The sequence below is a fragment of the Rhodnius prolixus genome, unplaced genomic scaffold (genome assembly GCF_049639745.1).
Source record: "Rhodnius prolixus isolate KJV_2025 unplaced genomic scaffold, Rpr scaffold_10, whole genome shotgun sequence".
Lineage (NCBI taxonomy): Eukaryota > Metazoa > Arthropoda > Insecta > Hemiptera > Reduviidae > Rhodnius > Rhodnius prolixus.
This window is the reverse complement of record NW_027411615.1, coordinates 25,598,530-25,626,105: the sequence shown is the minus strand read 5'-3', so window position 1 is coordinate 25,626,105 and position 27,576 is coordinate 25,598,530. Positions and strand designations below refer to the sequence as shown.

At 33.4% G+C, this 27,576-nt stretch overlaps 1 protein-coding gene across 4 annotated transcripts in view; it reads left to right on the top strand.

The window, feature by feature from the left end:
* plx (PTB_TBC1D1_like and TBC domain-containing protein plx) overlaps positions 1 to 27,576 on the top strand; it is a 74,292-nt gene that overhangs the window by 16,192 nt on the left and 30,524 nt on the right. The window contains exon 1 of one of the 4 annotated variants that reach the window (XM_074134051.1): positions 10,905 to 11,012. The exons of 2 other annotated variants lie outside the window; for them this stretch is intronic. In XM_074134051.1, coding sequence (XP_073990152.1) covers positions 10,920 to 11,012 — 93 coding nt within the window. In that variant the 5' untranslated portion in view covers positions 10,905 to 10,919. Of the gene's footprint in view, positions 1 to 10,904; positions 11,013 to 26,412; positions 26,529 to 27,576 lie in introns of those variants that run through there. One more of the 4 variants, XM_074134053.1, reaches the window with a different exon arrangement.

Genomic DNA, 27,576 nt, shown 5'->3' with positions numbered 1-27,576 from the left:
ATATCAACTAAGCTTGAATGAAATGTTGGGTACTTGCTGATTTGTGTACCTTTTGGCGTTTAATCAACCCTTATACTTAACATTTTAAACTGTAAGTTTTTGTTAAGGAGATACATATATCTAATTGTAGATTATATGCATTAGGTTGGAAGGAAAAATTTTGCACATTTCAGAGTGAATTGTTTAACTCATCTAGACTTGTTTTCCGGCCTCGACACTTAGTTGGAAGTAATGCCCGCCTAGAAATACTAGGCATTACTTTGCTTCACCTTTTTTTGCTTGTTGTTGAAGTGAACTTTTGACTGCTCTTGGATTTGTGCTGGACATAATTTTATTCAAAGCATTAATAGCCTTGATAGATGGGGCAGATTGAGTCTTCTTTAATACGGGATGTGCTTTATAGCATTCATTAATTAGGTAAAAACAAAAAATCATTTATAATATTTCCTATGAGAGAAACTTTACAATGTTTCACATCTTTTTTAAAAAAATTCATGAGATTATAAGATAATGTAAAATAATGCGGCGAGCCAGTTAATTATTTACTTTAGAATATTAAAAATTGAAACATCCTCTGTTTAAAGAGAAATTATTTATGAAAAATTAAAATAAAAAAAAGTTAATTTTTGTTAAAAGAATTTTTACAAAAAAAAAAAATAATAATAATTGAGCAAGGTGTATGTGTAGCCAAGGACGGCCAGTTTTTTGTTCAGTAGCATTTACAAACATTAAAAATACTACGTAAACAGTCAACTGTTGTGTCAAGATCTTTTACGTGTCTAGTATTTAGACAATTTTTTTTTTACACTAAAATAGCTTCATTTAAACTGTTATTAAATCTTTAATTTTACTGCGAAGGAGGCAGCATTTTGATCTTGTTTGAACTATTAAAAAAAAATGAATGATTTAAATACTAATTGGCTATGTGTGAGTGGGTGAAAGGATGATACGATATCATCATGTGCTGTGGATCAAAATCCATCTTGGTAAATCCATTTTGGCTTTTTTATTTTCTCTTAGTTACGTCATCGGATCAGATTTTCGATTTCGAATACTCTCTTCAGCGAATTATAGTGATGCCCTGAACCCTTTCAAGATTGGGCCTTCATACTGGACAACATACTTTCCAACCCTAGATATCTGACAAAATCCAAAAATCAGTGACGGCTCTAGGGAGCTTCTTTCTCTTTTAACTTTAACTCATGGTTATTTCTTAATCATTTAATTTCTTTCTAGTGTGATGGTATCGCAGTCAGTGAGAGGAGAATATATGTATAGAAATTCTTATTTTCCTCTTAGAATCTGTAGATATCATCGCGTTCTAGTACCAGCTTCTTCAGGTGCACATTGAGCCGACAATCTTCTTTTGAGGGATACAAACCATTGGTTTTTCAATCATAGAATACGGGGGTCGTTTGAAAAGTCCGTGCAAAAATAAAAACTACTTAATTTTTTGGAGTAAAACCTTTTTTATTTTTCAACATTGTCTCCTTTTAGGCTTATACACTTCGTCCAATGCTGCTCTAGTTTGTTGATCCCTTCCGAATAATAGGATTTGTCCAAGTCTGAAAAATAGCCATTCGTTTCTGCAATCACCTCCTCGTTTGAATAAAATCTTTTTCCCGCCAGCCATTTCTTCATATTGGGGAAGAAATAGTAGTCCGAGGGAGCCAAGTTTGGAGAATAGGGGGGATGTGAAACGAGTTGGAACCCTATTTCCATTAATTTTGCGACCACAACTGCTGAGGTGTGAGCTGGTGCGTTGTCGTGATGGAAAAGGACTTTTTTGTGGGCCAATCGTGGGCGTTTTTCTTGCAGCTCGGTTTTCAAACGGTCCAATAATGATAAATAATAAGCACCTGTAATAGTTTTACCCTTTTCCAGATAGTCGATGAGGATTATTCCTTGCGAATCCCAAAAGACAGTCGCCATAATCTTTCCGGCCTAAGGAACGGTCTTCGCCTTTTTTGGCGCAGATTCCCCCTTGGTAACCCATTGTTTAGATTGTTCTTTGGTCTCAGGAGTGTAGTGATGTATCCATGTTTCATCCACAGTGACGAAACGACGCTTAAAGTCCTGCGGATTCTTCTGGAACAGCTGCAAACCGTCCTTGCAACACTTCACACGATTTCGTTTTTGGTCAAGCGTGAGCAATCGCGGCACCCATCTTGCGGATAGCTTTGTCATGTCCAAATGTTGATGCAAAATATTATGTACCCGTTCATTCGAGATGCCCACAGCACTAGCAATCTCACGCACCTTCACTCTTCTGTCATCCATCACCATATCATGGATTTTATCAATGATTTCTGGGAGTAGTAACCTCAACAGGGCGTCCAGAACGTTCAGCGTCACTTGTGCCCATATGGCCACTCCGAAAATTTTGAAACCACTTATAAACTGTTCTAATCGAAGGTGCAGAGTCACCATAATGTTTATGGAGCTTCTCTTTAGTCTCCTGAGGCGTTTTGCCTTTCATAAACTAGTGTTTAATCAACACACGAAATTCTTTTTCGTCCATTTTTTGAAAATCACTCGACTTCCTCGATTCAAACGAATGCCAAACACAAAGAAATAGACCGATCTGACTGAAACTTGGTGTGTGCTCTTCCAAGAGATGCTACTAACTAAACATAACCTCGATACGCGCCAGTAGTGCTATCTCTCTGACTTTGCACGGACTTTTCAAACGACCCTCGTACGTATATTGTAAAGACATTAAACTAATATCGATGTAGAATTAGTGTGCAGTTGAACCGAACTCCACTGCCTCTCCTAATACTAATCTAAAAACATTTTTTCTTATAAAATGTTTCAAATTCAATACAAAAATTTGGAGAGAATCATTTTGGGCTTTGTTGAGGAAGGAGGGAATTACTAAATTCTCCATAATTCTCCAATTTTTTTTGTTTTTGTTTTTATATTCATTTCGGGAACGAATCGATTCTTGTCAAGTAGGTGTTAAAATTGTTGGATTCATTGAATTGCATTTTATGGCACAGTCTAACTATACACTTCTCCATTATTCCCTCTAGAATAAGATTTCCATGTATAGATCTAAACGTGTGGAAATTTTATGCTCAGATTTAAGAAAATCGATCGAGCCTTTTCCGGAGAGTGAGATGAAAAATCGATTTACTGCCCCTAGTCATTTCCCTTTGATTTAAACAAGGAAACTTTTATAAAAAGTGCCAGCAACTAGGTCGGATAATGATCACATAAGGGCCGAATGAGTTTTCTTAAAAATTTCGATTACTTTTACTTTTTCCCAGTATTCGGGAGGAAGATTGAGGCTGTTTGGAGAAAAATTTATGCTTCAAAATGGTGTCAATTTTTAGAAAATTTATCTGTCTTTCTAACCGTGTCATCAGAATCGAATTCGGACTAAAACTTTCTGAGTAATAACATTTTTATTGAAAAAAAGTAATGATTTTAGAAAAAAAAAACTTGAAAGTGACGTCACTCAAGAACAGGGGGAAATTTTAAGTTGGCCAATACGTCATTGAACTCCACTTTAGGCCTATGGGCAATACTTACTTGTTCACCCTGTATGTACAAATTAGAAGCTTATTTCTAAAGAGAAAAAATCACTTTTTCAAACTCAGGAGATTATCAAAGGTTTTTTGTAAAAAAAAAAATCAAAATAGAAAATAGAAAATTTACCTAATTGCAATATACTTCCTGAACGGAGAGTAAAATAAAGCGATTAAAGCATTCAAGGCGTTTATTAAGTGAAACATCTTCCGATAATATTCACTTTGAAAGTAAGTACTTTCACGTACATACGTAAATATTTTCTCTTACATACTTAATTTACCTAATGGAAAGCATTACCCTTAGATTTGTTTGTGTTTACCATAATTTCAACTTGAATAAACCTGCCAATCACAAATTCCTAATATTTATGTAAATTGAATCAACTTGTCAAAAAGCGTAGTTTTCCACTTATTTGTTATGCCAATAAATAGTTTAGTGACTGATTTACATATAAATATATAAATTTCTCGATTATATAATTTAATTAATATCGCGTACATTTTGGGTATATTCAAGGCAATATCCCTGACATAAATTAATGCAATACTTTAATAATAATTTTTATTGTTTCATTATTTAATAAATTGATTTGTTTATCATTGTAACTGCTTGATTCAAATTTATTTAGTTGCATCGTTTGTGTTTTATAGTTTCTTTGGAAGTTATAGTGTGTCCATCTTGGCTCGCAATGTGCAACTACGTGTGTAAAAAACTAACGATTTCATTAACTATTCAATCATTGCCTTTTCCGTTTCTTTATCCTACTGTAGAATATAAAACCCTATATTAGTAGTTTTTTTTTAAGCCTTTTTTTATTTTTTATATTTAGAAGGCAGAGGTTTGGTGAAATTGAAACAGCTTTATTGTGAGAACTGAAGCAGCGTTTCGCTAACTTTGGATCTATTTAAGTTTTTAATGGGTCGTGAAAAGTGCCGGTTAAATTAGATCTGTTGATAGATATCTTGTAAGAATTAGGAATAATTATTGTTTTGTAATGATTTTTGGGGAATATGGAGGTGCGGTCATCAATAAATACAAATTTTTTTGCTTTATACCAACGTTTCGGTAATTTGAACTACCTATTATAAAAAAATTTGTGAAGTTTAATGTAGAGCTACGAGGGGGTACCCAAAAATAACCGGAATTGCGTTGCCGCGCATGGAGCTTAAGTAGTACGCATTTCTGCCGCTAGACGTGTATAGCGCAATTCCTTGCCAGTTCAGTCCTGCCTGTGTTGTCTGCCTGGCTTGTTCTGTTCATCTGCAGTGATTGTTTTTACCAGCGCTGTTTTGTTCTTTTTTCGTTTTTTATGATGGCAAGTTTAAGTGAACAACGTGCAGCTCTGAAATTTTGTTTTCTACTCGGCAAAAATGCTGCTGAAAGTGTTTTAATGTTGAAAACAGCTTACAAAGATGACGCTATGGGAAAAACTCAAGTATACGAGTGGTTTACTCGGTTTAAAAATGGCGACATGTCGATTGATGACAAACCTCGTTCTGGACGTCCATCAACTGCCCGAATCGACGAAAATGTTGAAAAAATTCGAGAGCTGGTGTTCACAGACCGTCGACAGACAATTGATCAACTGTCAGAGAGTAGTGGGTTATCTTGGAGCTCGGTTCAGCGAATTTTAACGGAAGATTTGGGGATGAAAAGGGTTGCTGCCAAGTTTGTTCCTCGAGTTCTGACTGACAATCAAAAAGAACATCCAGTTGAAACATGTCGTGCTTTGAAACAACAGCTTGAAACTGATCCAGACTTTCTGTCAAAGGTCATTACTGGTGATGAGTCATGGTGCTATGGTTATGACCCAGAAACAAAGCAACAGTCGAGCCAATGGAAGACGTCATCTTCACCCCGACCAAAAAAATGTCGTCAAGTCAAGTCAAACATCAAAACAATGCTGATTTGCTTTTTTGATGCCAAAGGCGTAGTCCATTCAGAGTTTGTCCCCCCAGGTCAGACCGTCAATCAAACCTTGTATTTGGAAGTTTTGAAAAGATTGCGCAATAGTGTTCGCCAAAACAGACCCGATTTGTGGCAAACAGGAGACTGGTTCTTCCACCACGACAATGCACCTGCACACACAGCCATCTCTGTTACACAGTTTTTGGCTAAAAATGGCATGGTTCCGCTGCCCCACGCACCTTACTCGCCTGACCTGGCTCCGTGCGACTTTTTCTTATTTCCACGCATGAAAAAGGGCATGAAAGATCACCGATTTGACAACATTGAAGAGGTCAAGAAAAAAACGAAGAAGGAGCTGTCAGCCATTTCTAAAGATGACTACAAAAAAGTTTCGAACAGTGGAAGCACCGGTGGGACAAATGTATTAGTTGTAATGGAGAGTATTTTGAAGGGGATAAGGTTGTTCTGTAAAAAAATTGTAAATAAATAGCTTTTAAAAAATAATTCCGGTTTTTTTTGGGTACCCCCTCGTATATCATCATAACTGTTGAACAGTTATTATCAGTTGTTATCAACAGTTATGATGATATAGCTCGACATTAAACTTCACAAACTTTTTTATAATACCCTGAAGAAGGTAGTAAAAATTACCGAAACGTTGGTATAAAGCAAAAAAGTTGTATTTTTTGATGACCGCACCTCGATATTCCCCAAAAAATCATCCATCAACAACGGTCGAAATAAACCAATACCATCATTGTTTGTAATAGTTACTATTTTTATGTAGTCCGTTGAAATGATAACAAGGCTTGAATTGGGGCTAAGATATTCGGCTCTAAAGAGAGCTCAGTTGTATTTAGACCGAGTTAATTCTCGGTTGAGTTTAGTGAATTATCGCTAGCGTTTCTGTGTTTTGGACTTACAACTTGAGCCAACTATATGACTCATCAGTCAACGCTACCAATTCTCGTACAACTACTACTAAATGGCACTACAAACCTAGTTGGGCTTTGGGACTCCACAAAAAAAAGAACTGCTACTCTCACTTGACTCCTGAGTCGTTCTCTAATCATCCAATCATCTTCGCCTTAGTCTTTTTCCTCTCGGCCTCCCTGCTATCACCCTTTTAGGAAATCTGAACTCTAGCACTCTCTGCATGTGGACAAATCACCACTGGCTTTCTTTTCCAATGTAGAACATTAAGCTGGATTCCTATACTGACTGGATTCCCAGACATCAGGCTACTCACTCATCCTCGTCTGTGCCCAGCTTCCCAATTCCAAATGTAACTTTTATTAATTATCTAATTGCCTTTTATTAACATTATCAAAGGTTTTTTTTCATCCTGCTGTATTCTGCTTAATAAAATTTAATTTAATTAGGTATAAATAATAGTTATTAATGATAATTATAGTAGTTTAGCTTGGTGCGTGTTCGCGTGATAAAACTGCAACGCAATTTGTCAAGTCGCATGAACATGGAGGATGTTCGAATCGTGGTGCCTCATCCACGAGTAAAACTAGTTGTTACTAGGTCCTTTCATTTTATGTACCCACACACCCACCATATCAATAGAACGCTTGTCTACTAAAGAAATAAGTCTTATAACAGTTTGTTACTAGGATGTCACTACAGCTAACTATTCTGTGGTGAGAATAGTGTTCTCTGTAGAGCGAGAGAACATAATCCAATGGCCGGCAGTGCACTTAGATGGCTCCGGGCACTAAAGGCTGAAAAACACGTCTCCCATCTCCCTGGTACCATTTTTTAATCCGTTTTAAACGCCATCAAGAAATCTTTTAAGTTGTAGCAGATATTTTCATGTTTATAACCTTAATATGTTCGGATAAATGTCTAATACTAGCTTTAGATTTGCTACAAATATATCAATAGGAATAGCGCCAAGTTTCAGCCAAACAGTTGACGCCATTTTCAAGAAGATAAATTCCAATGTTTAGGCATTAAACCTTGCTACCTGGTTTTTCGGCTATCAGAGGAAGGCGATTGTAGTCTAGAGATAGCTATAAATATTTATTAAATATAATCCTTTTTCTATAATCATATTAAACACATGTTTTTACTAAAAATAAATATAATCTAGTAAACAAGGAAAAAATTGATGTTTTCCGTGTCTGGGGAATTTTCATTTTAAGCTAATGTATTCTGATTTTACGAGTATATATATATATTAAACATCTGAGGTTATTGGCGCCCAGAGTTGTTTTTTTCAGTGCACTGCCGGCCCCCCAGTTAGTGTTCTCTCGTTGCAGACAGCACTGTCCATCACCAGGGCAGTAAACTGTAAGAAACTTCTAGGTAGTAAAAAAATATATATATATATTTTAAGAAAAACTTTTTTACTAAAAGAAATGAGGGAAGGGATTAGCTATGCGGTTAGCGTATTGGATTCCCTTGCGGAGGTCCCGGGTTCGAATCCAGCTGCTGACCCTTAGATTTTCTCTTCCTAGGAGCTTCTTAAAGTTCACTGTCCGGTGATTGACAGTGTTGTCTTTAACGGGAGACCAGCAGTGACCTGAAAAAAGCTCCGGGCGACAATAACCTTAGATGTTGACGCGCCTTAAATGAAAAAAAGAAAAAAAAAATTAGCTCTGATCTACTGAAAGAAATCTTGCCTTTAAAGGAGGGAGTCTATACTTGGAGTTGATTCTTTTATTTTCTCTTACAACTCCAAGAGAATCTATTCGTACTGGAAATGCCCCAAGCTCCGAGAAAACAATCTAGCTCTGAATTAAATTCTTCACTTCTAAATAGCTCCGAATTTCTCTTTGTACGTTCCAAAATTTGACTAAAAGATATTGTGAATGTGTTAAGGGTGCAGTTTGTGATCTATACAGGGCTGCAGGAATTATGTTCGTATTGTTACAAGAAATGCACAGGTCATAAAAATTTAAAATCAATTTGAGTTACATCCTCAGGTCTTTCTGTTTTAATAATTTTGTGAAACATCTGGGATTCGAGACCAGCTGACTTCCCTTAGATTTCCTCTTTCCTGGGTATCTTTCCGATGGAGGACAATGTTTAAATAATGTAAAACACTTTTTGTTTAATTATTATCGAGTTAATATAACTCATATTAATATTTAAACAATTTAATAAAACATTCAAAGGTATTGTTATTTTAACTTCCCACAGACTAATTTATGTATTTTTCATTTCTGTTCATGAAGACCTTTATTCAGGAAGGAAGTAAATGAAAATGTAGAACATAGGGGGTCACCATTAACGCAATATTTATTTGAGAACTCGAAGAATATTTAATTATTTGTGGGAATACTGTAGCAGTGCCCATGATTTCAAAAAAATCGTGAGAATATAAGATGAGTTTAGGAGGGTTAATTTGGTGACCCTGACTGTTTGAAGGTTTAAATATCCATCCACGGTCAATATGGAAGTTATTACGATCTAAAAAGGAAATACTAAAAAAAATCCCACCCTTCCACAGTCGCAAGTATCATCTTTTATTCTTTCTCATTCAGTAAAGTGAATTAGTTCTGATAACTTCTTTCATCAAGTTGGTTTAGTTGAATCAACAAAATGAACCATATGTTGAATTTTCAATACTGGAAACGGAGATGCAGTTTCCCACCAGAGACTAAATCTATTACAGAAAATGCTGGAAAGGTAAATTTTCTAAAAAATAGATTTTATTGGGGGGGGGGGCTATAATTCAATATTATATCTCATGGTACTGCAAATCAATACACTAACTACCTACCAAGTTTTGTATTGATTTGTTATTTTGTCGGTTTGCTAAAAACGAGGTCATTGATTTGTACATCCGGTTTTTATGACATCAAAGCTTAACCACAAAGGAAATAATTATTATAAATTTAACAGTAAAAGAAAGACTTCTATTATGGCCCTCGTCAATTTTTTTATATTTTCCCCTGGTCGAAAAAAGAATTGCCAATCTTGGAGTTGTTCACTGGAATTTCGAAGTCTCATGAACTCGGAAGAATTTTTCCTTTCACTCGAGAATATTTCCTATTATTTTTCTCTAAACTTGAAATAATATTGAATTTATCTCGATACCTATTGAATGTAGGTTGTTGAAATAAAATTATAGTCATAAAGGAGGATTTGCCCTATATTTTTAAGAAAATTTGGGAATTTTATCTTTTATAGAAAAAGAGAAAAAAATTGTCAAAGTTGGGTGTTTTTCAACGTTGCGGCTTTTTCGTGCAGTTTTTGGCGATCAACCCTTACACAACTGTCCTACCGGACAGTTTTAATAATATTTATAATAATACTTAATATTAAATATTGAAGCACTCCTCTATTTTAAGTGTATAACACAATATACTTCTTTTTTGTTAAAACAATTTTTGAATTTGTAAAATATTTATAAAAACAATTCTTGTTCGTTAAGTGAATACACTTAACAACGGCCAATACTTCAAAATTCTTCCTACGTCATTTTTTTCATTAGCACAAATTAAAATGATAAATCTATGGCTTTAAAAAAAAAAAAAATCGAAAATTGGTTCTCGTTCAGCACTCCTAACACTTTTGTTTACATCACCGCCCATCTCTTTAATAATGATTACATAAAAAAAGAGAAAGAGGTCAAGTAAACACTTTAAACAAAATCTAAATTCTAAACTAAATTTAATTGATCTCAATCAAAATAATAAAACTGTAGAATTGCCAAATCATTAACTGTGGTAAACGCTTCTTGTTTTTTTATGTAAGCCCCCAGTATAAGACTTGCGAGTGTTTATACTGTTATAGTTTATATATTCACATGTTTACATTCATTTGTGCGATAGTTTATTTTTATTTATTGCTACAAATTATTTGATTTAAAAGGCCTTCGTTAGTATTTTATGAGTTGTAACATTATACAGTTTGTTCGCACTCCTTTATATTGTGAGTGTAGAGTAAATATAGTTTCTATATTTGTTCAAAGTGTCTATTAAAATAAAAGTGAATTAGTTGTAAGCGCCAGTGATTTATAAATCCTCTTATAAATAACTAACTGCAATTTGAAGAAGTAGTTGTGAATATTTTTTCCGGAACAGACGTATCTGTGTACAATATTATCTAATTGAGAACGCTCAAGTGAGAAAGGTATATTATCATTATCATATAATAAAAATAGTTATTTCCTTTGAAAAAAAAAACATGTTTAAATAATTATTTGAATTTATGTTTACAACTTTGAAGGAAATGTTTCATAAACAATATAAAATTCCCTCATTAAAATTTATTACTTTTATAGTTCCATTTTTACTGTTTTTTTTTTCTTCCATTCCATTTGTTTTATCTCCTTCAATAGTTTATTGCTCGTTCATATTCTAAATAAATTTTTATTATTCTCTTTGTTCTTTAAGTGGCAATTTTTTTTTGCAGTTATGTCATAACTTTGTAATTGAATTTTTAACTCAACTAACTTAAAAAAACAAATTGTTAGTGCTAAAACAGTGCTTTAAGCGAGTGTTCAACGTGTAAATATGGGAGAACTTATTACAAATGGAAGTAATACGGGAAGTGTAAATTGTGATCAATCTCTCCATAAAGGTTTTGAAAGGAATCTTTACGCAATGGTATTTTTATTATTAATTATTTTTTTGCCAAAAAAAAAGTTGGATTTTTTAATTAACTCTTAATTATTGTTATTATTAAAATCAGTAGTACCAACTTTCGTGTTAAATTTTCGGTTTTAAGTTGCCCTCAGTTTGAAAAAATGGGATCTATAACATTCCTTACGAAACACCAGCGTAGAAAAGTGCGTATTAGACAGTTTTAGAGGGGATTCAAATAGGCTTCCGAATAAATAGTTACTTTTGGTGAAATATTTGATTTTATATACTACATAATATTAAACATGTTTCGAACTCACCGAGTTTCCAGAACTCTACATTGTCGAGAATTTTAGTCTAGAGAATGTCGGGTAACTTTTTTAAAATTTTTAATTTTGTTTTTGAAAGTTACACCATTGTTAGCTGCATTGTTGTTAGTAACTATGATGATAATATTGGCAATACTGCATATATTCGTCAGCGGTGACACTCCCTAAAGTCGTCTCCAGGATTAGCTACTCTCTTCAGAAGAGAGAAAATTGCGAGTTTACTGGCGTTTTAATCGCTTAGGCCAGGGGTCGGCAACCTGCGGCTCTTTTATCCAAATTTTGTGGCTCTTCAGCCTGCCCCAAAATAAATTGTATATTTCAATTTTATTGGAACAAATGAAAATTTCATTTATCAAAGTAAAGATATTTTTTCAAAAAGAATTTTAAATGTGATAGGTTTGAAATTGAATAGAATTATATTAAAATACAGTACGTAATATATAGGACTGCCGCCATTTTCATTCAAATACAGGTTTAGCTATTATTTATTTGTGTATTTACTTTGCAATATGTGAAAATAAATATATAAAACATTTAAATGTTATTGAATATCATAAAATAATAAATTGTGAATACAAATGATCTACAGAGTTTTTTACACATTATCATCCTTGTGGCTCTTGGTAAGATTTATTAAAATTATTTAAGGAGAAATGGCTCTCTACTTGAAATAGGTTGCCTACCCCTGGCTTAGGAGAAGGGTCTGGAAGGGGAAATGAGATGATAAATGGGCGGACAAGATGATTGAAATGAGAGTGTAAATTCTGATGATAAAGTTTTTATAGCGAGTTCGTGCTGCCTGATTTACAAACGGAATTACTAAGTCTGCATGGGGATGGTTAGATTTGAAACATAAAATGGAGCTGTTAACGATAGTGCGAAGAGATTTGAATTCTTTGAAGATTGGAGCGTTTCGTTGAAACCCACAGTTCAATACCTTACGTCCAGGTGGGTTTTAGTATAGAAGTGTATACCAGTGTTTGTTGTTAGGGGTTAGATGATGTTATTAAGATTAGATCGTTGACCAAGTAGTCTTTTAAGTAATCGATAACCCCTGTTAACTTCAATTCGTTTAAGTCGTGTGTTTGGGTTCCAATCTTTTGTCAAAATACAGCCCAAGATAACGTGCAACGTTAGGAGGAAGAATAGGAATTTAGTCATAGTCGATCAGAGAAAGAGAGATACGGCGGAGAGTGTGAACCATTCCTCAAGAGAATCGTATGATATTAAATATTTTTATTTATTATTTATACATATATCTTCCGTTACAGTCAAAGACATACAGTATAAATAGGTATAAAAATAAATAATGATATAAACATTGAGTAATATAAAACAGTTATAAACAAAAGATAAATAAACAAAAAGTTAAATAAATAAAAGTAAACTGAAAAATAATAATAATAAATACAAAATATTTCTCCGTCAATAATAAAGAATCAAATATAAATTAGTATACCTATCTCGAGTATGATATTAAATAGAATAGAATAGAATAGAATAATTTTATTTGTTTTAAGGGTTCTACCCTATACAAATGGAGTTTGGTTAAATACAACAAAATAAAACCTTATAAAACATAAATAAAAACTTGAATTGAAAACTAAAAATAAAAATATACATTCTAATCGAATAAAAATAAAAACAGCCAAAATTTAAAAACAAACAATTATAAACAAAACAAAATTATAAAAGTATTTTTATAAACTTAAAACGAAATTCCTCATTTTGAAGGCACTTGTTATAAAATAAAATAAATCATTTAATTTGTTAATATCGGCTACATCTAATAGAGCTTGAACCTGAATATCTACATCTGAAATACTAGAGATGTATTTATTCAAGTATTTATCTCTATAAGATTGCAGCCTTAAACATTTTAATAAAAAGTGCTGTAAATCCTCTCTTTCGGGAATACTGCATATAGGGCAATTGGAGGTATCTGTTTGAAAACTGTTTCTGAAACCAGAAGAAGTGATTTGAAATGAACGAGGCTGACATAACCTCATTTGACTAATTAATTTATGCTTTATAATTGGCACCCTAAGAGACAAATATTGCTCACCCAGCGTTAGACTACTTATCTTTCTGAAGTCTGGATTGTAGTTTGAATGCAGAACAGCGTTAATGTCTAAAGAAAATTTATTATTCTGAAATTTCAGAATGCTACTGCTGAATTCATCCTTAAATTGTGACATTTCGCTAGTATTTAGCAAGCTAACTGCATCAATAGAATCCAATTTTCCTATTAACTGAGTGTACCAATTAAATTTAACCATAGATATTCTGTCATTACTGAGGGATTTTAAAATATTCAAACATATCTTTGGGAGGCGGTTACCATCCATTAGTTGAACTTTATGCCACCATCTGACCATCTTTTTTAGAACCTCAGTAGTATGATATTAAATATATTCTTTTGATTATTGATTAGATAGGTCTTTTTGGTTGGATTGATTGAAATGGTGCTGATTGATTGGCAGTTGTGTTTATAGCTGGTATTATTATTGTACATTAACTAACTGTTAGGTCAAGACTGAAAAATATGGAACTCTAACTCGCAATACATCTCAGCTTTGCGGTCGACAATTGATCCCTTAGCCGCTCAGCTTTATAACCTCCTTATTCTTATAACCGCTCAACTATTTATTTCTAATGAGGCGCTTTCAATTTCAATAAAATCATTTTACGTAAAAAAAAAAAAATCGTAAATGAAGTGGAAAAAAGTTATACGTGTTTTCTAAATATCCAGTTGGCCACTTTCATATCTAATCTCACCTGTTGATGCGTGAATGGATATCAAGCTAGGGGCTTTTATTTTTATTTTTTTAATTATTTACGTCAAATTACGCACACATAATTCGTAGAATAAGTGAGAGAGAGAAGAGGAAACGGATGAAATTGATTATCTCGTTGAGTGTCTCAATTTTGGTTATACAATGGATTCGTATCCACAACTATCTGAAGGGCACTGCAGCTAAGTTCTCATCAACTTCCTTTTTATTACGTTGATTTTTTGTTTAATTTTTGTAATAAAAGACAAAAGCCTGAGAGAATGCTAATCAATGAGAACACTTCCTGATTATCTATTATAAATTTCCTGGTCCAACTGTCTATTGTATACCTGGACGAAGGTTATAGTTACATGTAATCACTACTTAATCAAAGGTTCTTTTTTTTTAGACATATTGTAACATGTGTTTTTGGGCAAGTAAACTGAACTAAAAGTTATTTACACAAAAATCTCCGGGCGCTAATGACGTCAAAAGTTGGTGCGCCTTAAATAAATAAAATAAAATTGAAAATTAATGTAGATTTTTTTTGCAATAACATTTCCTTCTTTTCAATTAATCTAAAATAAAATCTTTAAAAAGTCAAATGAAAAGAGTATTTATAATTGAATCAATTAAATTCAATTATTACAATCAACTTCTATTATAAATTAAAATTTATATAAAACTCTGTTTATTTACAGCATTAATTTGTTTTATAACTTATTATTGATTCTGAATTAAATATAAACTCGATACACTATAATTACAAAAAATAAACAATGTGTCTATCATTATACTATTGTATTTTTCTCTCTCAATTCCTGACCTTCAGATTTTGTTGTTTCACTCATAGTTTTTTTTTCTACAGAAAAGAGAAAAGGCTATTTCAAGTATTAAAAATACCAGCAATTATTTATCTTTTAATATATTATGTATGTATCTACGTATTAATGAAATAGTTAATCATTTCTCCCTCTCTGTGTGGGAGTGCGTGGTTAGCTTAACTCAAAAATTAAAATGGCGGCAACATCAAATTTTATATTTATTTATAGGTGACTCTAATGTGCTATTTATGTGAGAGGTATTGACTTATCAATGAAATATTATTAGGAATTTTATTATTTTCTGAACTTCATATTTAAATTTCATGCACGTAGCTCTATAATAGTTTTTTTAATAATTTATCTAGGAGAATTCATTTTAGGACAGTTCTGAGAAGTTATAGGGATAGACCTTCCTCTAATTCCTCCATTATATATTTCAGTGTACTGAGTAGGAATCAGATATGTTTAACTCGCAAGTTTGAATAACAGGAAAAAGATTGGTTATTGTTGGTCCAAAAGTCATGCAAACGTTTTCAGCAGATTCTCGGTTTACTCCAATCAGAAATTAGCAGCAGTATGATGAAGCAGTTGGCCGTTTCACACGGGGTTTTGTATTTATTTACGTGTGGTTATAGGTTTAGAATATTTATTGCCCGTATCTTATTATTCATTGCGTGAGTGTATACGATATATATCCAGCAGTGCTGATGGGAGTTTGGTCCTTGTCCAAGTCTCTCTCTCGTTCGCAGTTTTATTTAGAACATAGCCACAGTTCCTGGAACTCTACGACTAACTAGTTCTTTATCTTTCACCACACATTAAGTCTAGCATATTGTTTTAAATCGATTAAAGCGAACTTAACTGCCATTTATTTCTGATTAAATGAAGTTAGAATTCTATAATTATAGTTTAAATATCTGAAATTAGGACCCAGTTACTAGAATTTGGTAATGTACTTCTGTATAAATACTTCTTGAAGTTAATTTCCATGTATAATTGATTACATAATAAAATAAAAGTATTCTCTTAAAAGTCTTTTCTCAACTTTATTTCCCAAACTATTGTTGTGAAGATAACATAAAAAAGATCTGATAACACGGAAATTTCTTGTTAAAATATCTTTTATAGTTTACTATCTTCTTTTTCCTTTAAGTTAATATTTACAAGTTTTTAGCATTTGTTTCTTATTCTTCTTGCTCCTTGAATGCATTTGAAGATTCTTTATCTAATTATATTCTTATATTGTTAATGTAAATAAATGTTGGCGTCAAGTTTTCATTTCCCTTTTAAACTCAATCTCATATCAAATTTAGCTTATTTTTTTCTCTGTTAATCTACCAACTTCCGTCTGCCCAATTTTTGAGATTTAGTTATTATTGTAAATAGGGTTTTTTTTAAGGGTCTTGCTGAATGAAACAGTTTTTATCGACTGGTCTGCGTTTGAAATAGAGAGCGATCAAAATTCTCAATAGCTTGATTCTGGAAATTGACATTTCGTTAAAGAACCCTCACAGCGCCATTAGTGTGGTTTCAACCAAAAGGAAGTCCTTTTTTAATGAATGAAAAGTTCTTTCTATTATTATTTGTTTTCCACTGCCACCCTATTCTATAAGATGTGCGGCTAGTCTAGCGGTGTGTTGAAAAATATGTGATTTAATTAAAAGTAAAGTTGAGAAATGCTTATTTTGTTTTCCAATCGTGGACAGTGACGACATGCGTACTAGAAAATTCTTTTTATAATCAATTAAATAAAGTGCAAGGCTTAGACAGGGAATCGAACGCTGTACCGCAATTCATCTTTACAATGCGGGTCTCGCATCTAACCGCTTGGCTAGTGTCTGTGATATAATTAATGGAGTTAAATTATTTGGTGAATTAATTGAATTGGGAACGTTGAATGTTACTTTTTCTCTGTCAAGCTTTATCATCTTCCATGTGGCGGAGATAAAACAGGAAATATCTAGCTCATTAATATTAAAGTAAAGAAGGCGGATGTCCATTGTGTGAGGTCAGATCGAAATGTGGCGAAGTGGTGAGAGATTGATTACCAGCTTAATGGACGTTTTATCGTTGAAACACCTCTAAATGTTTACCGTTAAATTTAATCACAATAAATATAATATAACTACACGGGGTGACGTCATCCTAAAGCCAGATACAGAGAGCTTTTTCCTTTATTTGTACTTTACATTAATGATAACCTATCAGTTGTACGTAATGTTAATTACTAGAAATCAAAATTTTGATTATTTAAGCAATTAAAAATCACTATTTTTAAATAAATGAAAAATAGATTTAGTTTTTAGACACAAATGGAAATACAATAACCTCCAAATTTTGGTGCGTGTACCCCAGTAGATCTAATGGGGGGACTGTTCTATTGTTAACCTCAGTTCCTTGACCAGCCCAGCTTTGGGAACATTCTCAAACCTCACCTCCACACCACTACATCCTACACAACTTGTTTGGAGCTTTTACGATTTATTTTTGTATTTGCATATATTTTTTTTTTAATTATTGTTTTTCGGATGTTGGCCAATAGAGAAAAGCATCTCAAATTCGTGACAACATTACGGAAATATTTATTTACCTCATTAATTGGTCACTATCGACAAGATTAGGTGTTGGCGGAGATCAGGCAATATAGTGTCCATTCTCCAATATAGTTCAGGGTCAAGGGAACTTCGATGTTGCGCACCTTTCAAATCATAAACAAGAAAATATTTTGTTATATAATTTTTATTGCCTAATCTGTTAATTTATCAAATAACTATGGGGGGAAAAATAGTAAAAAAACAATTAACTTAATTTTTCTTTAAAATAATTAATGTTAAATAATGAACCAATAAAAATGCAATAGGAAAAATGTGGCGGTAGGATCGGCCAATCAGAAACCGGAACTTTTATGGCGACCACGCCTACAGCAACGCCCTTTTCTATCGGATTGCAATGACTGCTAGGTGAAATGAACAAAGTTTATTATCTAATAAATAATTTTAAGCTAAAATAAGTTAATGATATATTTTTTTTTTTTAAACTATTTTCTGAAATTGCAATTAATGTTTTTTTATTTGAACATTGTGCTCTCCACGTATCTAGATACTAGCAAATATTTTTAAATGCCAAATTTTTAAAACAATTAGTTCTTTCATATATTATCCAGATTAAATTTCAGATTTTTTAGCTGTATTCAATCTATGGCGTTAAAAATTTAGTAAAGTTTGTAAGTTTTGTTAACAATTAACGAATTAAAATTTATCAATTTTACCAGCGCTAAATATAGACTCTAAAAACGATAAGACAAACTACAATAGATAAATAACCATTACTATTTAAAGTTTTGTCCAAGATAAGATGTGTATATATCAGCTATTTATTTAAATAGACTTCTGTAAAATTACAGCAATCGTAAAAATAGTAAAGTAGCGAGAGATGGCGATGGTACGTTGCCAAATTGTACAGTCGTCCTGCTGTCTGCCACATCTCCTCTATTCGCTAGCCATTAACGGGGGAGCCAATTAGATACATAAATTCGCAATCATTAAAAATTCTAGGCCTGCTTTTCTAGGACGCTTCTTACAGTGAAGTGTATAATTTTAGTAGTTATAATGAACTCATTTTTAGAGAAGAACAAAATAGTTCAGCCTCTTTTTAGTTATATACTATATAATATATACATTTTTTTTTTTTTTCTAATTTAAGCCATGTCAACATCTGAGGCCTTGGAAGCTTAGAATCTTTTTTTGACCACAGGCCTCTGGACAGTTTCTCGAAATAGACAATGTTGTCCATCAACCGGATAGTGAGCTGTAAGGAGAATCTAACACAGCCTACCTGGGTGCTCTTGGTCCAACCAAATTTTGACTCGAAGCATTCGTAGTTTTTGTATCTTACCCAACATTTTTCACTGAATTCATCTACCTTAAGATGCCTTAGGGTACGTTCACAACGGAACTGTGAGTATAGATGATAGCAGAGTAGATAACTGATAAAGAGTAAAATATAATCGCTGATTAGTGTGCACAACCGAGCTGTGATACATGCAACATGTCGAGTAGTGAAGAAGAGTTTTTATGTTCAGCAGTAACGAAATGGTATATTTCGCTTTAGAAAATATCATGTACATCCCATAAATAATAAACGAAGTACTTTGGGTGAATTTCACTATTTATATAAGGAACTTAGAAATTATCCGGATCGTTTTTTTTGAATATGTGAGGATGGGTCCACCCACATTCGACTATATTTTAGAAAAAATAAGGTCAAAATTAAGAAAACGGAAAAATCCTATAACCATAGAAGAAAAACTAGTGATTACTCTGGTAAGTAATGGTTTTATTGAGAAAAAAACAAATAAATACACATGAAAATAAATGTAAGCACGATTTAAAAAACAAAATATTGTTATTCCACAGACATTCATGAGTAAAGACAGCACTAATTAATTTTTCTAAGTCCATTTTGAAGCTCCTATACTGGAGTTCAGCTAGCAGAAAAATGAAATATTTAATTCTATCATCTATGCTCGTTTATACCAGCGCGTAGAGTCACTAGTCGCAGCTTCGTTGTGCACGCTCACATTCGTTGTGAACGTACCCTTAGGGTCTCATCATAGTTTCTCTGTACTCAATTATGCTTTAGATTACTCAGAAGCTGAGCTTCTTTACGTATTATTGTAAAAATCTCTGGTCGCCAGTAACCTCAGATGTTGACGCGCGTTAAATTAAAGTAAATAATATTTTTTTATTTACTATTTATACAATGAGATTGCATGAAGCATCTCGACAGTTTAGATTGAATAGACAAAGAAGATCGATATGTAAATTAACTGACACAATGTGTTTCAAGTTTATATTTGTAACTTGACGTACTTACAAGTTAGTAGTACTTCCGTTTCAACATAAATATTCTAAAGTATAATTCCGGCAACATTCCATTTCCATTTTATGGAGTAGCTATTAAGATGGTTATGGTCTTGCCTTTATATATTTGGATGTCAGTATATTATTGTCTTGCGTCCCACGTCAGTTCAAAGGTCAAAATATAAGATAAACAGCTTTCAAGGTGAGAACATACTTCAATGAATGTTACTTCCGCGTACTATTTCCTAACTTACCCGACGTCATGACTTCCTCATTACTTCCTGGTTCTAGTTCATTCACGTACAAGTTTATCGATTTATTGTACAACGAAGTTAATAAGAACATTAAATTAAGAATGTAATAGTTTGTAAAAAATTTGTTGCTGCCCCTACCGTGAGTGCCCTAAGTATTATTTTACGGCACCCCCACTCTCCAGATTGAGGCGAACAACTGTAGGCAACCTCATTTATTATAGAACTTTACAAATAACTGTTCCCATTACTATAAATGACTCTTCACACAATTCATGTTCGTTTTACTATTCACTATAGTTCAATTATGCTCGCTCGATAATATATATAGCATGTATTTTGCTCGCTCGAGGAAGTTTAATTCTACAAATTTAACGAATAATTCTAGTAAAGCACTGAGAACAAAATGGAATCATCCCTATAGATACTCAGCTTAAAATTGCTGTAAGATTTGATATTTTAAATTTTCTGTTGCCTTCCTAGATTTTAGCCCAAAACTCTGTTTACTTTTTATAGATTCACGATAGGTATTAATTTTTTGCATTTCAATTTTGGCAACACCCATGAGTGAAAAACAGAAACCTAAACTGTCAATATACAGGGTGAACTAGTAAGTATTGTTCGTACGCCTACTGTGTGTAGTACATCTAAAGTAGACTTGAAAGACGTATTGGCCAACTTCATATTTTCCACTGTTCTTGAGTGACGTCACTTTAATTTTTTTTCTAAAATCACCACTTTTTTCCAATAAAAATGTTATTACTCAGAAAGTTTTAGTCCGAATTCGATTCTGATAACACGATTAGAAAGACAGATACATTTTCTAAAAATTGACACCATTTCGAAGCATAAGTTATTCTCCAAACAGCCTCAATCTTCCTCCTGGATACTGAAAAAATATAATTAATCGAAGTTGTTAAGAAAACTCATTAGGCCCTTATGTGATCATTATCAGACCTAGGTGCTGGCACTTTTTATAAAAGCTTCCTTCTAATGGGCTTTCAAACGGTATATCATTTTCCAGGATTCCTTTTATCTTTGTATGAGAAATTACATTTGTTTTGCAAGAAAACGTGTTCACGAGCACTCAATAGTGTTAGTTTATCAAGTTGTTTAATTCATTGAAACTCTTTTAAATGGACATTGCTAGAATAAAATAGAATAGGCTAGTCAACAGCAAGGTAACCTACTGAAGCTAGAGGACAGTATAATAAATAATAATAAAACAAACACAGTATTATCGACCGACTTTCGTATTCATATACAAACTTCTTTTTCGAGATCAAGGATTTTTTAATGGTCCTTTCTTCATAAGCTACCTTTCCTTGGAATGTGTTTCAGTAAATCTGGATTCCATTTAGTCCAATATTCAAGTAATATGAAGAATGGTGGTTAGAAGGGTTGCAGCATTTGGTGGTTACTATATGCTTTAGCCTTCTCTGAAACATTCCCTAGAGGTGGAATCAGCAGTTCTTCGATGCAATCGGACAGCCTCGCTGACCATTGTATATCGTATAATTATACCAATAATGTGTACTCACTATCGGGCGCAATTTGAAGATTAACACCACCGGCAGGGAATGGAGAGCAGGTCAAGGATTCCAGAGAGAACTGGGTCTGGATTTTTGGCTATGGAAGAAAATTTAGTTACATTTTTCTGGCGGACATTCTTTCATTTGAAGGATTGTTTAGTTTAACTTTGAGAGGAAATATCAGAACCAAGAGATTTTTATCCATTCTGTTAGCTAGGCTGCCAACAATGGCTTGAGTTTTAAAGTGATCAAAGGATGTTACTTCTCGGGGAGGAAAAACCAAGGCCCCTAGAGCTTTACCCAGGCGTCACACTCCAGAATTAAGAGTCTGATTAAACGGACGGGTCTGGAGGGCGAGCTCTATAAAGTCGGGGAGCCACAATAGGTCCAAAGGGGTCGCAGTGGCGTAGGCCTTGAGGCTGCCATAATGTAATCTATTCTATTCTATTTTAAGTGATCAGCTCGAAAATGGTTTGAAAATGCTTTGGCAAATTCAATGACTTGGGCCAAGAGGGCAAAGTCACCATACTTTGGGTGCCTTGGAAGTTAGATCAGATTCTGAGTTTCACGGAGATCTTTGCTTAGTGGGGGATGTTTTAGGGTTTCATTCAGCACCAGTTATGGGCACAAAAATCGCCTCATTACATCGATGATAAAACAAAAAGGTAGTTATTCTAAATATAGTTAGCAACGGAGTGCACTTTTTGAAAGAGTGCAGTCAATTAGTAGATAATTGTGCATCCTGATAAAGTAATCATAAAAGAAAAAGGGATTTAAAGAAATTTAATAAATTTTTACTCATTTTTATGTACTTTGCCGAGCATATTTATGCCTATATATTGTTGTTGCAACAGCTACCTAATATTAACATTTTTCAGGAAAAATCATGTTAATATTTACTACTTTTGGGTCGTGGACGAAGGACAAGAACTCATAGTTCACTATTAACTTCTTTTTTAAACAAATAAAAGGCAAACTATACGCGGAATCCTGCAAATTTCGCTGTAAAATTATAATTACCTTTTTAGAATAAAATAAAATAAATAATGAAGCATATCAAACTTTGAGATAAAGATAAAATGTAAACACTGTCGGCCCTGAGAGATCTTGAGTCATGAATGCGGTCTGCTCTGGTGTATTTCTTTGATTAGTCATTATTTCTATGATTACACGCCCCCTTTTACATCACTTTCTAGTTTACTTGTTTATGATTATTATCGTCGTACATTATATTGTTGTGACAAAAAAGGCAAAAATAGGTTCTTTCATTGTTATCTCTAATAAATTCTATTAGAACATCTTATCTGAACTCATTTGACGCAGCTTTATATCAGTAGTTTTCTCTTTGTCTCTCAATTTTTATGTTACATCGTAATCTTTGGTTATTATATTTTAGTAATGATTTTAACGTTTAAGGCTTCAACAGTATATATAAATAATTAATTGAGGTGATTTAATAATGATAACCAGATTTAATTATTGATTTCTTGATTGATTAATTGCATATTAATGTGTCAGGAAGAAAATAAGTTTTATTTGAAGATTATTTGAACGGCCAGATGTCATGACTTTCTAATGATCATTTAATTATTATTAAATGTCCGCCAGTTTGTAGTTTAATTTATTATTAAAATCGCACTTGTTGATCTTGGTGGCATTGTTGTTATTAGTATTAATGTTGTAAGTTTACCGAATGGCACTACTGTCCAGGTGTCCGGTCAGTTCGTCTGATTGCATGTAGAGTGCAGTGTTATCATGAAGGACAGATTTACTTGGTCAGAAGGGTGTCATACCTCACTTTATTAGCGCGCATTCTCAATTAGGTCAATGTTAAATATTTCTTTAATCTCATTACCAACTTCGTAAAGATATATTTCACATGACCCTATCACATATGTATGTTATATGTTATTCAATTATTTCTTAAGCTGTTGGGTTTTATGATTAAGTATCACGAGTTAAGCTACTTGTAGATTCGTACCTGTTTTTTCTTTTATTTCCTTTGACTTCAGGGTCTAGGCATTGAGACATGTTTATTCTCTTCCGCTGAATGAGGTGAAATCGCTTATAAAACAATCTCCTCCTTTATGGGGTAGTGTAGGGAGTCCCTGTAGGCTTATTTCCCAATAAGATACCTCTAAAGAAGATGTCGCGTCTTGCTGGGATCTGAGACTACTATCATCTGTTAAGTGAGAAATATGCTACAAAGACTGGTGAGGGAAAGATCCTGGACATTGTTATGAAGGGAGAATTTACTTTCTAGATTGTTCTGGATGATGGTACAATAAGTCTATCTTTGACTACTTCTTGATCCAATAACAGTAAGGTGCAATAGGAGTTATACTGCATGGGCACGCTTCATTGGCCAGTCATTTGCACAAGAAATACATGGTGCGTAGGCCAGTCTTGAAATTAGGGATTAAAAGAAACGGTATACCTAGTGTCAAGCCTCACCTATCCTAGATTTTATTCACCAAGAAGAGGACATATTCACAGATTTGGATTTCACTTTGGAAAGCTGCTTCCGACCGTTAGAGATTTTTTTTATTTTGATTGAGATGAGATTAAGAGCCACATCTCGCAAAGTCTCGCAATTTCTTAAATAAATAAAGGTAAGCAAATATTTACTTCAAGGGGGACTTGTATTCAAAACGATGGAAATAAGATAATTTTAAAAAAAATTCAATGTCAAAGTTACAATTTATTTATAAAAAGATACGTGTGTATTTATAAAAAACATTTTTTTTCCCCAGTCTACCTGTTCAACGAGTTCAACACCTTGTTGACTTTCTAAACTCTGATCAATCAAACAATTCATTCACCTTCCCAGAAAGCACTAAATTATTTCACCTTGAACTTGTAAATTTTTTTTTTTTTTTGCAGCGCAGTAAATGTGTTTCTATTGGGGGAAAAAAAATTAAGTTAATTTTAAATTGATCTTTCACTTCTTGGCAATCGAACAAGAAACGTATATTCTTAAATTGGTATAGAATTACTTCTACGAATTGAGTATAGTATATACATTGTAATATACTCGTAGTTAGCTTATATTCTTTTCAATCTAAATTCTGTAATTAAGTTTTGTTTTCAGTGATTATTCCCTCATTTTTCACATCTTACATTCCCTTTACATTGGTCTTTAAAGTGAGCAAATCCTAAATACTGTTTGCATTGTATGACATTTTGAATGTAACTGTGAACTTCGCATCGTACGTGATGAATACTCGTATATACGAATTGTGGTAACTGCTGCCCCCTTACCGAGAACAAAACTGACTGAGTGGGAACGAATTTTGTCTCTTTCGTATCCCTGTCTATAACTTTTCGTTTTAATCTTCTGATTTCTATTAATTCGTATTCAACGCCTAATGGACCCCTTATAACTTCCTTTATCTCCTCTTCTGTCAGATCAGTATCTACCCCCCCCCCCCTAATTACACCCCTTCTCTGCAATAAATATCTGGGTATGTAGACTTTGAAACCTTTTTCCATTAGAATTACGGAACTCAATAATCTGTTGGCAGATACACCATTGTTCATCTCTACTCTCAATCTATTTATGCCAAGCTTTTTAATTCCGTTCCGTCGTTATTTTTTGGAAATGTCTACATGGTTTTCGTGTAGTAATTTCCCAACTGACATTGGGTGCACCCTCGAAATCCCCTTTTTCTCCTTATTAGTGCTCTCCACAAAAACGTAAAAGGGTCCTAAATCCGTACTTTGGTATTCCATACTTATATTGTACGCATTTGTACTTTTGTTCGGCACATTTGAGTAGATTCGTTCATTACTTACCTTATTTCCTTCTTGCGTGGTGCTTACCTGAGTAACTTATCCGGTTCGCCCAACGTGCTACTACTGGTAGAGACCAATCCGCTCTCCGTCCCTTTACGATTTCCAGTCATGTTTACCACCTTCTTGACTGACTTAATAGGCATAATTGTGATTTTTAATAATATTTTTGAATTTTAAAAAAAACGCTTTGTTATTGTTGCTAGTGTTGCCATGAAAAGGTTCAAATTAATTAAAAATCCTAAATTGTGTTTCTTTTAAATATTTGCAACTATCTTAATAAAGTCATTGAACAAATACAAAGAAAAATCTATAGTAAATACTCTTTTATTCTATCCTTATCTACTCAATTCTCAGCTTATTACTGTTTTTAAGATTCTAACTCTCAAATTTTCTTTCGAATAGTTCATTCAGTTCTCCGAATAATGGGAGTTATAATTAATTCTTGTCAACATTATAACAATTTGTAAAAACTGTGCATTTGTATTGAAATGTAACTTCACAGAGAACTGCTTCTCAGTCCCGTCCCTGAGAAATAACCTAAAACTATTTTATTTTGTCTTTAGAAAAATTATTAAAAGATTAATCCATTAAATAAGAAGGAGGTACTTCCCTTCACATGCAAGAACGAAGAAACTGCCAGGGTAAATCTGATCATCAGTTAGTTACCCTAGTATCCAACACAAATTAGAACTAACTTCATATTCAGTAATTGTTTCCAGATGTTGTTGATTGTCCTAATTAAATGATTAGAATAGCTAAAATTAGGCCACAGCCTTCTAGTATTGCGCATTAGATGTGTGCTCAGTATCAAACAGTGCACTGATTATACCGACAGACATACAGACTAATGGTGATGGTAAAGGGATGACGAGGGGAGGAGACTGAATGATGGGCGGTAACCATAGGACCCTCTATATAATGTATATGTATAATATATATGGCACTGATTATACATGTATATATTTTTTTTGTTTAAATTATATCTGATTTATTTTTATCTAATTTCCTTTTACATTCGGCAGAATTCACTTTTTTTTACTGACAGTCGGTTTTCGGTGTTCGTATGGTTATGATTTACTCTGTCTATTTAGTATATTAATCTTGTTTTGCAATTATAAGTAGTGTATAATGGATTCATTAGAAATTATTACAAATTTCCAATTGGATAATAAGGTATTTTTGTTTTAATGTTTTCCGTTAAAATTGCAATAAAGTTTTAAAAAAGTAAATGGCAAAGTAACACTTTAATTGGGCACTACGAGGGTCGTTTGAAAAGTCCGTGCAAAAATAAAAACTACTTAATTTTTTGGGGTAAACCTTTTTTATTTTTCAACATAGTCTCCTTTTAGGCTTATACACTTCGTCCAACGCTGCTCTAGTTTGTTGATCCCTTCCGAATAATAGGATTTGTCCAAGACTGAAAAATAGCCATTCGTTTCTGCAATCACCTCCTCGTTTGAATAAAATCTTTTTCCCGCCAGCCATTTCTTCATATTGGGGAACAAATAGTAGTCCGAGGGAGCTAAGTTTGGAGAATAGGGGGGATGTGAAACGAGTTGGAACCCTATTTCCATTAATTTTGCGACCACAACTGCTGAGGTGTGAGCTGGTGCGTTGTCGTGATGGAAAAGGACTTTTTTGTGGGCCAGTCGTGGGCGTTTTTCTTGCAGCTCGGTTTTCAAACGGTCCAATAACGATGAATAATAGTTTTACCCTTTTCCAGATAGTCGATGAGGATTATTCCTTGCGAATCCCAAAAGACAGTCGCCATAATCTTTCCGGCCGAAGGAACGGTCTTCGCCTTTTTTTGGCGCAGATTCCCCCTTGGTAACCCATTGTTTAGATTGTTCTTTGGTCTCAGGAGTGTAATGATGTATCCATCCAGCTGCAAAGCGTCCTTGCAAAACTTCACACGATTTCGTTTTTGGTCAAGCGTGAGCAATCGCGGCACCCATCTTGCGGATAGCTAGTCCAAATGTTGATGCAAAATATTATGTACCCGTTCATTCGAGATGCCCACAGCACTAGCAATCTCACGCACCTTCACTCTTCTGTCATCCATCACCATATCATGGATTTTTATCAATGATTTCTGGAGTAGTAACCTCAACAGGGCGTCCAGAACGTTCAGCATCACTTGTGCCCATATGGCCACTCCGAAAATTTTGAAACCATTTATAAACTGTTCTAATCGAAGGTGCAGAGTCACCATAATGTTTAT